At 55.2% G+C, this 12,239-nt stretch overlaps 2 protein-coding genes across 2 annotated transcripts in view; one reads left to right on the plus strand and one right to left on the minus strand.

Annotated features, from left to right (window-relative positions):
- The first annotated feature begins 6 nt into the window (after positions 1-6).
- Positions 7-1,870, plus strand: TMEM147 (transmembrane protein 147). Its single transcript, XM_010849011.1, has 7 exons — positions 7-173; positions 252-321; positions 871-930; positions 1,017-1,153; positions 1,294-1,378; positions 1,469-1,590; positions 1,673-1,870. Exons 1-7 carry the CDS (start codon positions 97-99, stop codon positions 1,794-1,796), a joined length of 675 nt encoding a protein of 224 aa, XP_010847313.1. The 5' UTR covers positions 7-96; the 3' UTR covers positions 1,797-1,870.
- Positions 1,871-4,401: 2,531 nt separating this feature from the next.
- Positions 4,402-12,239, minus strand: part of ATP4A (ATPase, H+/K+ exchanging, alpha polypeptide) — a 14,923-nt gene continuing 7,085 nt past the window's right edge. The window contains exons 11-22 of the mRNA XM_010849012.1: positions 11,649-11,841; positions 10,454-10,629; positions 9,835-9,971; positions 9,597-9,747; positions 9,333-9,501; positions 9,087-9,241; positions 7,765-7,888; positions 7,186-7,331; positions 5,713-5,846; positions 5,201-5,302; positions 5,018-5,109; positions 4,402-4,823 (exon numbers count right to left, since the gene is read on the minus strand). Of these exons, the coding sequence (XP_010847314.1) occupies positions 4,795-4,823; positions 5,018-5,109; positions 5,201-5,302; positions 5,713-5,846; positions 7,186-7,331; positions 7,765-7,888; positions 9,087-9,241; positions 9,333-9,501; positions 9,597-9,747; positions 9,835-9,971; positions 10,454-10,629; positions 11,649-11,841 (1,608 nt within the window). The 3' untranslated portion in view covers positions 4,402-4,794. The remainder of the gene's footprint in view (positions 4,824-5,017; positions 5,110-5,200; positions 5,303-5,712; positions 5,847-7,185; positions 7,332-7,764; positions 7,889-9,086; positions 9,242-9,332; positions 9,502-9,596; positions 9,748-9,834; positions 9,972-10,453; positions 10,630-11,648; positions 11,842-12,239) is intronic.

Genomic DNA, 12,239 nt, shown 5'->3' on the forward strand with positions numbered 1-12,239 from the left:
GGGCCGCGGCGGAGGCAGGTGGGCGCCAGGCCCGGGCTCTGGCGCCAGGCCGCCGAGGCAGAGAGGCGCGCTCCGGCGGGCCGGGCGGCCGGCGTCATGACGCTCTTCCACTTCGGGAACTGCTTCGCCCTGGCCTACTTCCCCTACTTCATCACCTACAAGTGCAGCGGCCTGTGAGTGCGGGGAGGCCGCGGGGCGGTGGGAAGGGGGTGCCGCGGGTCGAGCCGACCCCTCACCGCCCACTCTCGCAGGTCGGAGTACAACGCCTTCTGGAAGTGCGTCCAGGCCGGGGTCACCTACCTGTTCGTGCAGCTGTGCAAGGTGAGGGCGCCAGCGGTGCCGCGCTAGGGCTCGGAGGACCCGCGTCTCTGCCCCCGCCCGGACCCCCGAGGTGGGGCCACTCCCGCACCCCAACTGGTTGCTCCAGAATGCCTGGGGAAGCCGGGCTTGGAAAGGCTGGAACCCGAGGAGAGGTCCCCGAGCAACTTTTGTATAGCACTTTTAGTAAAACTGAGAACATTCGATTACATGGCCAAGAGGGTTTTGGATACTAACTACTAAGAGCCACTGACAACCCCAACTCCCACCAACACTGCTACCACTGCCCTGGTGGGTAACCAGCCGCGGCGCCTCAGACCTGACCTCGATCCTCTCTGATCACCACAAAACCCAGACTTCCAAGTCCCTGCCCTCAGTCACCCCAGCTTCTGCCTTCTTGCTGCTCTCTGGTGATCCTTCTTCCACATGGACCCCCCCCCCGCCCCCGCCACCAGAACCCCAATGTACTCCCCTCCACGTACTAACTTCCCACCCAATCCACGTGGTTGCTTTCCCTCACCTTGAGGTGACCTCTCTGTGTTCTGGTCTCAGATGCTGTTCTTGGCCACTTTCTTTCCCACCTGGGAAGGCGGCATCTGTGACCTCATTGGGGTGAGTGGGGGCAAGGGAGGGGGAGGGAGTACAGGAGTGGGGGCCCCTGGCACCTGTGCTTACTCAAGCCTCAACCTGACCCACAGGAGTTCATGAAGGCCAGCGTGGACGTGGCAGACCTGATAGGCCTAAACCTTGTCATGTCCCGGAACGCCGGCAAGGGGGAATACAAGATCATGGTTGCTGCCCTGGGCTGGGCCACCGCCGAGCTCATTATGTCCCGGTGTGTGCAGCAGCCTGGAGCCCAGACTCCTGAGAAGGGACACCTGGGTTCCAGGGGGTGCTGGAGGGCGGGGGCTCACTCAGATTCTGGGTGCTGAAGGTGTCTGGGCACTAGAGAATCCCTCCCTTTGCCTTCCTCAGCTGCATCCCCCTTTGGGTTGGAGCTCGGGGCATTGAGTTTGACTGGAAATACATCCAGATGAGCATCGACTCCAACATCAGCCTGGTACGCAGTCCTGCTTACCCCACACACATCTCCTTTGCTGGTGGCTCTACTCCTCTTGAGGCCCAGCCCTGACTGCCCGCTTCCCTCCAGGTCCATTACATCGTCGCCTCTGCCCAGGTGTGGATGATAACTCGCTACGACCTGTACCACACTTACCGGCCAGCAGTCCTCCTCCTGATGTTCCTTAGCGTCTACAAGGCCTTTGTCATGGAGTGAGCGGGGTAGGGTTGGAGGCCGGGTCCAGATGGGCCAGGTTTTCTCTTCTCCCTCCCTCACTGTGCTGTTTCCTCACAGGACCTTCGTCCACCTCTGTTCCCTGGGCAGCTGGACAGCACTGCTGGCCCGAGCGCTGGTGACGGGGCTGCTGGCCCTCAGCACCTTGGCCCTGTATGTCGCCGTTGTCAACGTGCACTCCTAGGCTTGGCATCCCAGACTCTCACATACCTTCTCCCCATCCCCAGGTTCAGTGAAGTAAACAGTATTTGGAAAGTTGTTTCTGCCTCCATTTCTCTCTCTGGAACTGTCTACTAATACTGTGCTCACCTGGGTCCCAGCGGCCCTCATTTTGGTTTCGGAGCCAGGTAGACAAGCCGGGAGACTAGGCAGCATTGATTTGTCCTATGTTCCTGGACCAGCTCCTCTGCTCATTGTTTCCCTGAGTTGGCTGAGGGCTTGTAGACAGTCTTTGAGCAGTGGAATAGCCTGGGCCCTCAGGGAACAGGTGACAGAGGGGAGCTAGAATCCAAGAGGTGGTTCTTGAGGGCTTCTTCTCACTGCCATAACCTGGCCCTCTCCCACGTGGCCCTTCCCTGGCTCGTCACCTCCTCAGCTCCTGGTCCCAAACCATCCCCCCATCCACCTTTTGTATGGGAACTAAGGGAATCTATCTGAAACCCCCGTCTTACAGTTTGCCTTTCTCTGTTTACAACCATCGAGGGCTCCTCACACTGGAGCAGTCCACTGGACCCTTGGTTTTGTCTTTGAGCATCTGTTTTGTGATTCTGAGGTTCTCAGTGCGCTGACTCATTTCTCTGGCCCTCAGATTAAACCCTGGCCTGAGTCTTCTTAGGGTGGAGAACAGAGACAGCTGCAGCCCAGGAGCAGAGCCCACCAATGTGGCTGTTACCCTGAATACCACCCTGCTCATCCCAGTCCTTCCCTGGTCTAGTGAGGCCAGCTTTCTGCCGCTTTCTCTCCCTTCCCTAAGGGGGATTGATTAGAAGCAAGGCGTTGAATGGCTTCCGCAAGATCCACCCAGCTGCAAACCCTGACCATGTGGGAAGGTGCACCCCAGCCCTGCTGTTATCAGTGGGATCCCCCAGGACATGAGATAGAGCACGTGCCCCTTCCCTCCCTCCCTTCCTGCCTCCCTCCCTCCACTAGGCTCTCCAAGTCCTGCCATAATGTTACTTGACCCAGGGCCTAGAAAAGCACCAAACACAGATCTGTTCAGCTCTACTCTGAGTCTTGGTGTTTCCAGAGGCAGCATTTGCCTTCAGATGGGGCAACCACCATGTAGCCCACCTCCTCCTCATTGCTCATAGTCAAGACAGGGTTCCCAGGGGCCTTGGGATGGGGTGGGGAGGTGAGTGAGAGGTCACCATGAGTTTGCTATGAAAAGGGAGTGGATGGGGGGCTCCCCAAGCCCACATGCATGGATATATAAGGGCATTGCTTTCTCCCGTATCCCCCTCCCATGCCCCACCTGGCCCTGAGCACATAGAGGGAAGGTTGCAGAAATGACTATTCAACCTATCTGCTGAGCAGGGATCTGGTCCAGGCCTCCTACTGGTGGCCATCTGTCTGTGAAGTAGTCCCAGCTTTCATGGGGTTCAGGGACTGAATAGGGGCACTCAAGCCAGACGGATCAGGACTGATGGTGAACCCTGGCCGGGATGGTGGCCCTGGTGGGCTAGACTACAGTGATAAGGGCTGGGAAGGGAAAAGGTGGCTATCTGTCTCCTGGAGGAGAAGGTGTGTGAGCTGAGACTTAAGAGGATGATTTCATGGGGCAAAGAGGAGAAAGTAGGTGTCAAGGCCCTGCTTTTCAAGGAGCAAAGTCCTTGAAGTTAAGAGAGCGCCTGGCCTTTCCAGTGAAACAAGAACTGGTTGGAATGAGTTCAGGGAGCTGTGTGTGTTTATCTTGCCAGGTGAGCTGGGGGTGGGGAGTAGGGAGATGACCCATGAGAAAGGAAGGAGTCCAGGGTAATAGAAGTGTGGTGTTTGTGAGCACCCCTGAGGGCTCACGACATTTCCAGGGAGAAGGAGCCAGAATGGTGGGAGCAGGTTTGGAGGATGATGCAGAGGCCAGTGTAGGCCCCTTGAACATGCCAGGGGAGGCTGGGGGCAGATATGGGCATCACTGCAGAGACAGCTGAGGCCGGTAGGGGTGTGGGGACTGCCGAAGAGGAAGGAGAAGCCTGGGGTCCAGCCAGAGAGACTTGTCAAAGAACAGGGAAGAGAGGCAGGAGAGGACTGGGGAAAGGAGTGGCAAAAGTAGGGGGGCAGACTGTGGACAAGGGAGTTTCCAACAGTTGGAGGATTCACTTTTCAGGTGATAGGGGTGTGAGAAGGGGACCTGTGACTTTTAGCCTCCAGGAGTCGGTTGGGACTAACCAGCGATAGGGTGCCCATTGCGGCTGCAAAGGTATACGTGGGATCAGGAAACTCCTGTGAACTGGGAGGGGCTGCTTCAGGCAGAAACGATTCTGACACCTGTTGAGGAGCCTCCAGAGATGGAAAGGGGTGCTGAGGAAGGAGAACCCAGAGGTGGTGCTTAGCTAGTGGTACAGTTAAAAGGCACTACTCTGGAGCGTGCCCACAGTCACACCAGCTTGCGCAGAAATGCTGTCACTCTCGGCAAAGAACTGGGAATTCCTTCTCCCAGGCAACGTTTACTGAGTACCTACTATGTGCCAGGCTGTGTTCTAGAAACTGGAGATAATATCCTGGAACAAACAGCCCCTGAGTTGTAGGCAACAAAGGGACTCATGAAAAAAAAAAAAACAAGATGACAATGCCCAGCACCGAATAAAAGCAGTCAGTGTCAGCTGGTTTATTACTATCATGCAGACACAAGTGTTTTTAAAGAAGACTCTTGTTGGCCTGGAGTCCTAAGGAGAGACCCACCTCATAGGAGCTGTGAACTCCCACTCCCCTTCAAAGCGCCCCCTACCCTTCAGGTGGGGGCTTCCCTGAGGCCAGCTCAGAGAACTGGGCCTAGGGAGGGTGAGTGGGGAAGGGGAGTGGGAAAGGCCTCTCCGAGGTTGAGTTGTTGCAGGCTACAAGAACAGACACAGATGGGGCTGGAACTCAACTGTGCAGATGTTTTGGCGGCTGTTCAGAGGGTCCCCAGTGTCCCCCACCTCCACCCCTGTTGCAGCAGGTGCAAGGATGACTTGAAGGCAGTGGTCCTTCTAATAGTAGAGTTCCTGGTCCCACCAGCCTAGGGGAGAGAGAGAGAGAAAGGAGACTCAGTGCTGGGGGTTTCGGGTGAGTATGTGGGAGCCAGGGGCTCAGTGGTGGTTTCATACGGCAGGTCAAGGGCTTAGAGGTCAAGTACTGGAAATCAAACATCAAGGCAGCAGCTCTAAGAAAGTTTCAGCCTTCCATCCCCCGGCTTCCAGGCTCCACACTCACTTCCTGGGCAACAGCGAACTCCAAGTTTCCGGATCTCATCATAGACAAAAATGAGGAGGCCAAAGGGCATGGGGACCAGCCACCACTGGTACCTGAAGGCACAGGTGAGATGGCAAAGTCAAGGCTACCCCCAGGTCTGTGTCCCACCGGCCCACCTGATGCCCACAGCTCACAGCCCCTCACCGAATGGGCATGAAGTTGAAGATGTTGGGCATGCCAGGGCAGTAGCACAGGAAGCAGCCAATGCAGACCTGGAACACGATGGCAATCACCAGGATCCTGTTCCTGCGGGTGGGGTGGGGTGGGACAGACTCAGACGGGTGGACTCGGGACAAAGACAGGCCAGGAGGAGATGGGGACTGGATGGACATCAGGGTGCTGGGTCAGAGTGCATCAGATAGAAGCTGAAGGGAGATGTTCTAAACACCGAACCCTGGCGTAGCTCACACCTCTCCCCCAATGGGTGCTGGCCCTACACCAGGAGTGGTCAGTATCACCCCTTTAGCTGATGAAACATGGAGGGGCCAATTGAGATGCACGGGGTAGGAGCTCTTGGCCAGCTATTGATCAGGAACATTAGCACCTGGCCCTGGCACATCCAGTGTTGGGGTCTGCTGGCTGCAGTAAGCCCTGGTCAAGACCTGCTGGGGCTCGGAGGGCAGGGTAGGGGTGGGGCTGCGGCCGGCTGGGGACACCTGAAGAAGCCCTGCTGGAAGGCAGAGAGGCGGCGTGTCTTGCGGATGAGCACGTCGGCAATCTGGCACATCTCGATGCTGATGAAGAACACAGTGTAGCAGGTGTACTGCTGGTACAGGCGCTGCCCAAACGTCTGTGGACCCAGAGGGAACAAAAGCAGCCTGAGCCCAGGCGGAGAGCCTCTGCAGCCAGCTGGGCACACGGCCTGGGGCCACGAGCCCCTCAATACTCTATCCCTTGTGTCAGACGCCGAGGCGGGGACAAAGGGAGTTGCACGGTCTGCCAGGTTTGCAGGACCCCAGAGTGCAGGGCCTAGAAACCTAGTCCAGTGAGCTTAGATGTCAGTGCCTGGCCAATCAGTAGGTCAGGTCAATTGCCTTCATAATGAAAGGAGGGATGCAGGATTTCCTGGGCACCCTAAAGGGAGCACCTGGGCAAAGGGAATTCGAATCCTGAGGCAGGGTATACAAAGTTCGGTGACTCCAGGACCCGAGAAGATGGCAAACATGAGCCAGATGGGCCTTTGAGGAATGCGGCACAAACCACATTTAGAGGGGGCAGCCACTGTTCAATCTGTGTCTGCAGTATAACTATTTCTATACATACCATTAATTGTGTAAGGAACACTATGCTCCAGGTACCAAGTGTTTTGCATGTATTCTCTCATTAAATCCTCCCAATAATCCTATGAGGTAGATTGGTGGTATTCAAACTTTGACATACATCAGAATCCCCAGAAGAATTGGTTAAAATGCAGGTCCCACCCCTAGAGTTTCTGACCCCAGAGGTCTGAGGGGAAAACTCAGATTTTCAAACAAGTTCCCAGGTGTTGCCGAAGCTGCTGGTCTAGGGACCACACTGTAAAAATCAATAAGGTGAAAGTCACCAAGATAAGACATGAGTATGCTATCCACTTTAGAGGTGGGAAAACTGAGGCACAGAGAGGCAAATGACTTCACCCAGTATCACACAGCTGTGAGGAGCAGTGGCAGACAATGAACCCAAGCAGTCTGGTTCCAAGATCTATTTTCTTAACACAACAGTAAATGTTCAAGGGGAATGTCCCGATCTGTCACTCCACAGGGCAAACTAAACACACCTGCCAGCCAGGTCTAGCCTCTCTGTGCACCAGCTTTCACCTGAGTCAGACACACATGCAAATACTCCGTGTAAGTCATGCTGCTGCAGGGAAAATAACAGGATACTGGGGAGCAGGGCAGGATCCTGATTCCACACCTGAGATGATGTCTTGCTGTCAAGGTGGAGAGAGGACCCATCTATAGCTAGGGTCATCAGAAACGAGACTTTGGAGCTCGAGACTGTGGTGGGAAAGACCCCTTACCACAGAACTGGCAGAGAGCTTAGGTGTCCAGGAGGCTCTGGCTCAGCTCAGTCATGCATGGAGGAGTGAGTGTGGGCCACACTCAAGGAAGGTGGCGCTGGAAACTCAAGGGATGGGGGCAGGGGCTCACCCACTCCTGGCCATAGCTGTCCTGCAGATCTTGTAGGTGGTGGTCCTCCCACTGCGGCCGCAGTCCCACACACAGCAAAGGGAACCAGCCCTCCTGGGCCATGGCTGTGAAGTAGTCAGTGAAGCCAGCAAATGACTGGATGGCACCTGGGTGTGAAGACAGGGAGACAGAGATGGACAGACAGAGAGAGTCAGGAACACACAGAAATAGTAGCATGGAGACAGACAGGAACACAAACAGTGGACAGACAGAGAAAAGACTCCAAGAGAGATCGACAGTGACACGAGACAGGACACAGGGAGAGGCAGGGACAGACACACACCCAGAGGACCCAAAAAAGACAAGAGGCAATGACCCAGAGGCAGGGTCAAGGAGAAAGAGGCCAGAGACAGAGGAGGGACCCAGGGGCCCACAGAGGCCATCTTGTGCAGACAGACTCAGAGAACAACAGACACCCAGGATCAAAGGCAGACACCAAGATCCAGAACAAGGCAAAGTCCCAGGGAGAGACCCCACGGTGAGCGAGCAGTCCTGCAGGACAGCCCTGCACCGCCCCACCCCGCGCCCACAGGCGCGCACCGATCTGGAAGTAGGAGTAGGCAGCCAGGGGCTCGTTGACCAGTCGGTCCCGCTTTGGGTTCCGTGGGCGCAAGTGCATGATGTCACTCTCAGCCTTCTCGTATGCCAGGGACACCGACGGGAACTGGCCAGGAGTGGAAGGAACCAGGGTTGGCAGTTGGCCCGGGCCCCTGTCCCTGACTCTTTGGCCCCCCTCCCCCTCTGCAGTGGACGGGGACAGAACTGAGGTAAGGAGGTGAGACCCACAATGGTCACACAGTCACACCTGCCTGGACAGCCTGAGGCCAGCTGGCCCTTTCCACGTGTGTGTCCACATCTGTGCCGGTGTCCATCTCCATGGGAACGTCTGTGTTTATCTCTGCTATTGTGTGTTCTCTCGGCCTCTGTCTTTCTCCCTTACTCTTCCTCTCTGTTTCTCCTCTGGGCTCCTCTGGTCTTGACAGCTTTCCCTGTTGCATGTTCTGTCTCTCTCTGCCCCTTACTTTCTTTGTTTCTTTCTTATTGTTGTTGTTCCTGTCTCTTGTCTCATGCTGTGATTATGTCTCTACTGTTGCATCTCTGTGTTCCTGTCTCTTTATCTCTCTTTGTCACTATCTCTGCATCTCTTCTGTCTCTCTGGGTACCTGTGGTCTCCGCCCTGTCCCCTACCCGTCTGTTTGTGGCGGCAGAGTGTACTGACCGAGGACAGAGGTTCTGGGCACCAGCCTGCCTGGGCTTGAATTAGCTCTGTGACCTGGGGCAAGCCAGTCAAGTTGTCTAAGCTGCAATTAGCTCATCGGTAAAATGGGGGTGATGAAATAAAACTCATCTCACAGAGTAGTTATGAGGACAAAATGAAGTAATTAACATATACCTGGCCCAGAGCAGACATTGTGTAAGTGCTGTTGACTAAATCTGTGACATGACCATGCATCTGGCTGTATTCGTTGGCTGTATCTGAGGCTCTTTTCTGTCTGTCTGCATTGAGGCCTGTCTGACTCTGTTTATCTGTCCATGTCTGTTGGAGAATGTCTGCAATCCAAGCTTAGCCAGATAGCTGTGTCTGTTAAAATCTGTTTGTCTGAGTGTCCATATCTGAGTCCCTGCATATCCTCGAGTCTAACTGTGCCTACCTGAGTGTCCACCTGTGTGTCCATGTCTGTAATTCTGTCCGTGGCTAGCTTCCAGCCTGCCTGTGTGTCCAAATCTGGCTGTCTGTTGTGCACACATCTGTATCACTCTGAGTCTAAGACTGTCCGTGATGGTTTCTGTCTATCATGCCTGCCTGTGGGCATATGTCTCTGGGCACTATATGGGTGGGGGCACTGGGGCCGTAGACTCACGATGTCAGTACAGAGTTCTATGAAGAGGATAGTGATGCATCCGAGAGGCAGGGGCACACTGACAGTGATATAAATGAGATACGGTGTCAGCTCAGGGATGTTCTTGGTCAGCGTATAGGCGATGGACTTCTTCAGATTGTCAAAGATCAGTCGGCCTGTGGGGGGACAGCAGGCACCTCAGTGTTCCCCTAGCACATTTCCTCCCCCACCCACACTGCTGGCCCCCATCTCAGATCTGGCCCGGACCCTGCTCCACGCCTGTCACAATGGAGGCGAAGTTGTCATCAAGCAGGATCATATCCGCTGCATTTTTGGCAGCATCCGAGCCGGCAATGCCCATGGCCACGCCGATGTCTGCCTTCTTCAGGGCTGGGGAGTCATTCACACCATCACCTGTCACGGCCACGATGGCGCCCTGCAGGCAGTGAGTACAGGTGGGAGGGTGGTCAGTGACAGGGCAGCCCAGGGCCAGCCCAGCCCATCTGCCCGCCAGCATCATCAGGGTCGCACCAGTCGCTGGCAGCTCTCCACAATCACCAGCTTCTGCTGGGGACTGGTACGAGCAAACACCATCTCAGGGTGGGTCCGCAGTGCCTCAACCAGATCTGATGGGTCCATGTCCTTCAGCTGCATGCCATTAATCACACAGGCACGGGCATCCCTAGAAAGGGACATGGGAGGACATCACTGGGGCCTCAGTCCATGTGGGGTGTGGGAAGAACTACAAGGAGGACATAAGGGGACTTACTTCCGGTTAACCTGGTCCACGGGCACACGGAGGCGGGCAGCGATGTCCTCCACTGTCTCACTGCCTTCTGAAATGATGCCCACGCTGGCTGCAATGGCCTTGGCTGTGATGGGGTGGTCACCTGTCACCATGATCACCTGAAGGAGGAACCAGCAGACCCCTGACCCCTTCAGATTAACCCACCTGTCCCTGTCTGCCCCAGTGGACATTCCTCAGCCACAGTGATCAGTTTAAGGATGAACATATAACCGAATGTGGAATAACGGCCAAAGATGCATTCTTTTTTTGGTGTGATGGCTAAACAGGTGGGATGTTATTGAGTTGGAGCTGCTGGGTGGTGGTCATCTTTGTCCACCAAAATGGAGGACTGCTTGAGAATAAAGCCAGCAGAGAGAAAAGTAGAGCTGAGACGTGGAGAAAGCCAAATTCTAAAGACACTGAACTCCTGGATCCAGCTATACCCAAACCTTCATTCCCCAGAACTTTTCAGTTCTTGAACCAATGTGTTCCTTTGTGGTTCAAGCTGTTTTCAGGTGAGTTTCTGTCACAGGGTGGCTCATCCTCAAATACTGTCATCCTCTGTTCTCACCCCTGCCTGATACTCTCCCCAGGGGCATACCCGGATGCCTGCTGTGCGGCACTTGAGCACAGCATCAGGAACAGTGGCCCGGGGTGGGTCTATCATGGATACGAGTCCCGCAAAGCACAGGCCACTGGTTGGAAAGTTCATGGCCTCCACATCGAAGGCGTAGCCATGTGGGTAGTCCTTCTCACTCAGGTAGAGCTGGCAGAAGCCTGACCAAAAAACAAGGAAGTCAAATAGGAGGCCTGGGTGAACCCTTCCATAGCAAAACCAAATGATGAGTAAAATAACCACATCTTGCACCAAGAATCGGTGAATGCCTGATCCTGTGCTGAATCCTTCATTCGCATTATACTTAGCCCTCTGTATCCACAACTTCCACATTCACAGATTTAACCAACTGCAGATCAAACATATTCCCAAAAAAATCTCCAGAAAATTCCAGAAACACCTGAGTTTGCCACACAATGACAACTACCTGCATAGGTACATCTTACCTAGTGCATTAGGCACTCCAAGTAATCTGGAGATGATTTTAAGTATACAAAAGGAAGTGCACAGGTTATATGCAAATACTACACCATTTTACATAAGGGATTTGAATGCCTGCAGATTTTGGTATCTGTGGGGTAATAAGGGTGTGGGGGGAATGTGGTAGGTGTCTTGGAAGCCGTCCCCTATGGACACTGAAAGACGACTGTGTTGGAATTTATCCCCACAACCACTCTAGGAGTTACTAGCATCCTCATATTCCAAATGAGGAAACAGGTTTGGAGAAGGGACACTTCTTGCCAGAGGTCACACACCAAGCAAAGTGGAAGATCGAGACAAGGGTTATGGAAGCTTAAGGAAGCAAGACAACACTTGGGAGGGGGTCAGAGGTCAGAACAAGGATTGGGGAAAACCTTGAGTTGAGGCAGAGACTGGAGGAAGTCGAAAGGTCTGGAGGAGGATGCTGAAAGGCAGACGAGAAAGAAAACAAGGACTGGTCATCGGAGTGGAGGGGGGGCAAGAGTTGGGGAAAATCAAGAGATCACAGGTTGAGTCAGGAGGGGTAAGATCCAGGTAAGGACAGGTTGGGTGGAGGTAGGCATTGACGACAGGGATCAGGACTGAGATAGGGAAAGTCAAAGTTGAGTGTGTAGATTGGGGCAGGTCAACTGTCGAACAAGGATGGGAAAGGTCAGGGTTGGGGCTGGCCCAGAAGATTGGGCAGGGTATGGGGTCTCACCCAAGACGCGTTCGCCCAGGCCTCCCAGGCTGAGGTAGGCAGTCTGGAAGGCCTCGCGCCATTGCTCATCCAGTGGCAGCTCCTGGCCCTTGATGAGGATGGAGCTACAGCGCTCCAGCACGCGCTCGGGGGCGCCCTTCATGACAAGCACGTGTCTCGGGTCTCGCGGGTCCTCCAGCGTGTGGATGGACAGCTGTGGGCCGAGGAAGAGGCGGGGTTGTGAGCGAGATCAAGGGGGAGAGGCGGGGCTTGGGGAACTGAGGGGCTGACAGCGCCCAGGCGCTGCGGGAGCAGCCTTGGGTGGGTCAGGGAGGGACTGAGCGTGAGGGGCTTGCTTACTGGGCAGGTCCTTGGTAGAGGCTGAGGGTTGGGGAGGACCTATCGGCCTGGATAAGGGCCTGGGCGTGGGGAACGGGAAGAATTTAGGTCGGAGTTGGACTGGGGCGGGATTTGGATTGACAGCTTCTCCCCACCGAGGGCCTGACAGCTGAGAGCGGGCGGAGTGCCCGGGCCCACGCTGGGCTTTGGCTGTGTGGAGGGAGGGGCCTGAGAGTGAAGGCCGGCCGCAAGCCAGCCCGGAATGTGGGGGGG

This window comes from Bison bison, unplaced genomic scaffold (assembly GCF_000754665.1).
Source record: "Bison bison bison isolate TAMUID 2011002044 unplaced genomic scaffold, Bison_UMD1.0 scf7180017864280, whole genome shotgun sequence".
Taxonomy (NCBI): Eukaryota; Metazoa; Chordata; class Mammalia; order Artiodactyla; family Bovidae; genus Bison; species Bison bison.

Excerpts from the sequence above, each read along its gene's own strand:
- TMEM147 (XM_010849011.1), top strand. The coding sequence starts at position 97 with ATGACGCTCTTCCACTTCGGGAACTGCTTCGCCCTGGCCTACTTCCCC. Across the intron at positions 174-251 it reads ACCTACAAGTGCAGCGGCCT|GTCGGAGTACAACGCCTTCT; the intron begins GTGAGTGCGGGG and ends CCACTCTCGCAG. Across the intron at positions 1,591-1,672 it reads TACAAGGCCTTTGTCATGGA|GACCTTCGTCCACCTCTGTT; the intron begins GTGAGCGGGGTA and ends GTTTCCTCACAG.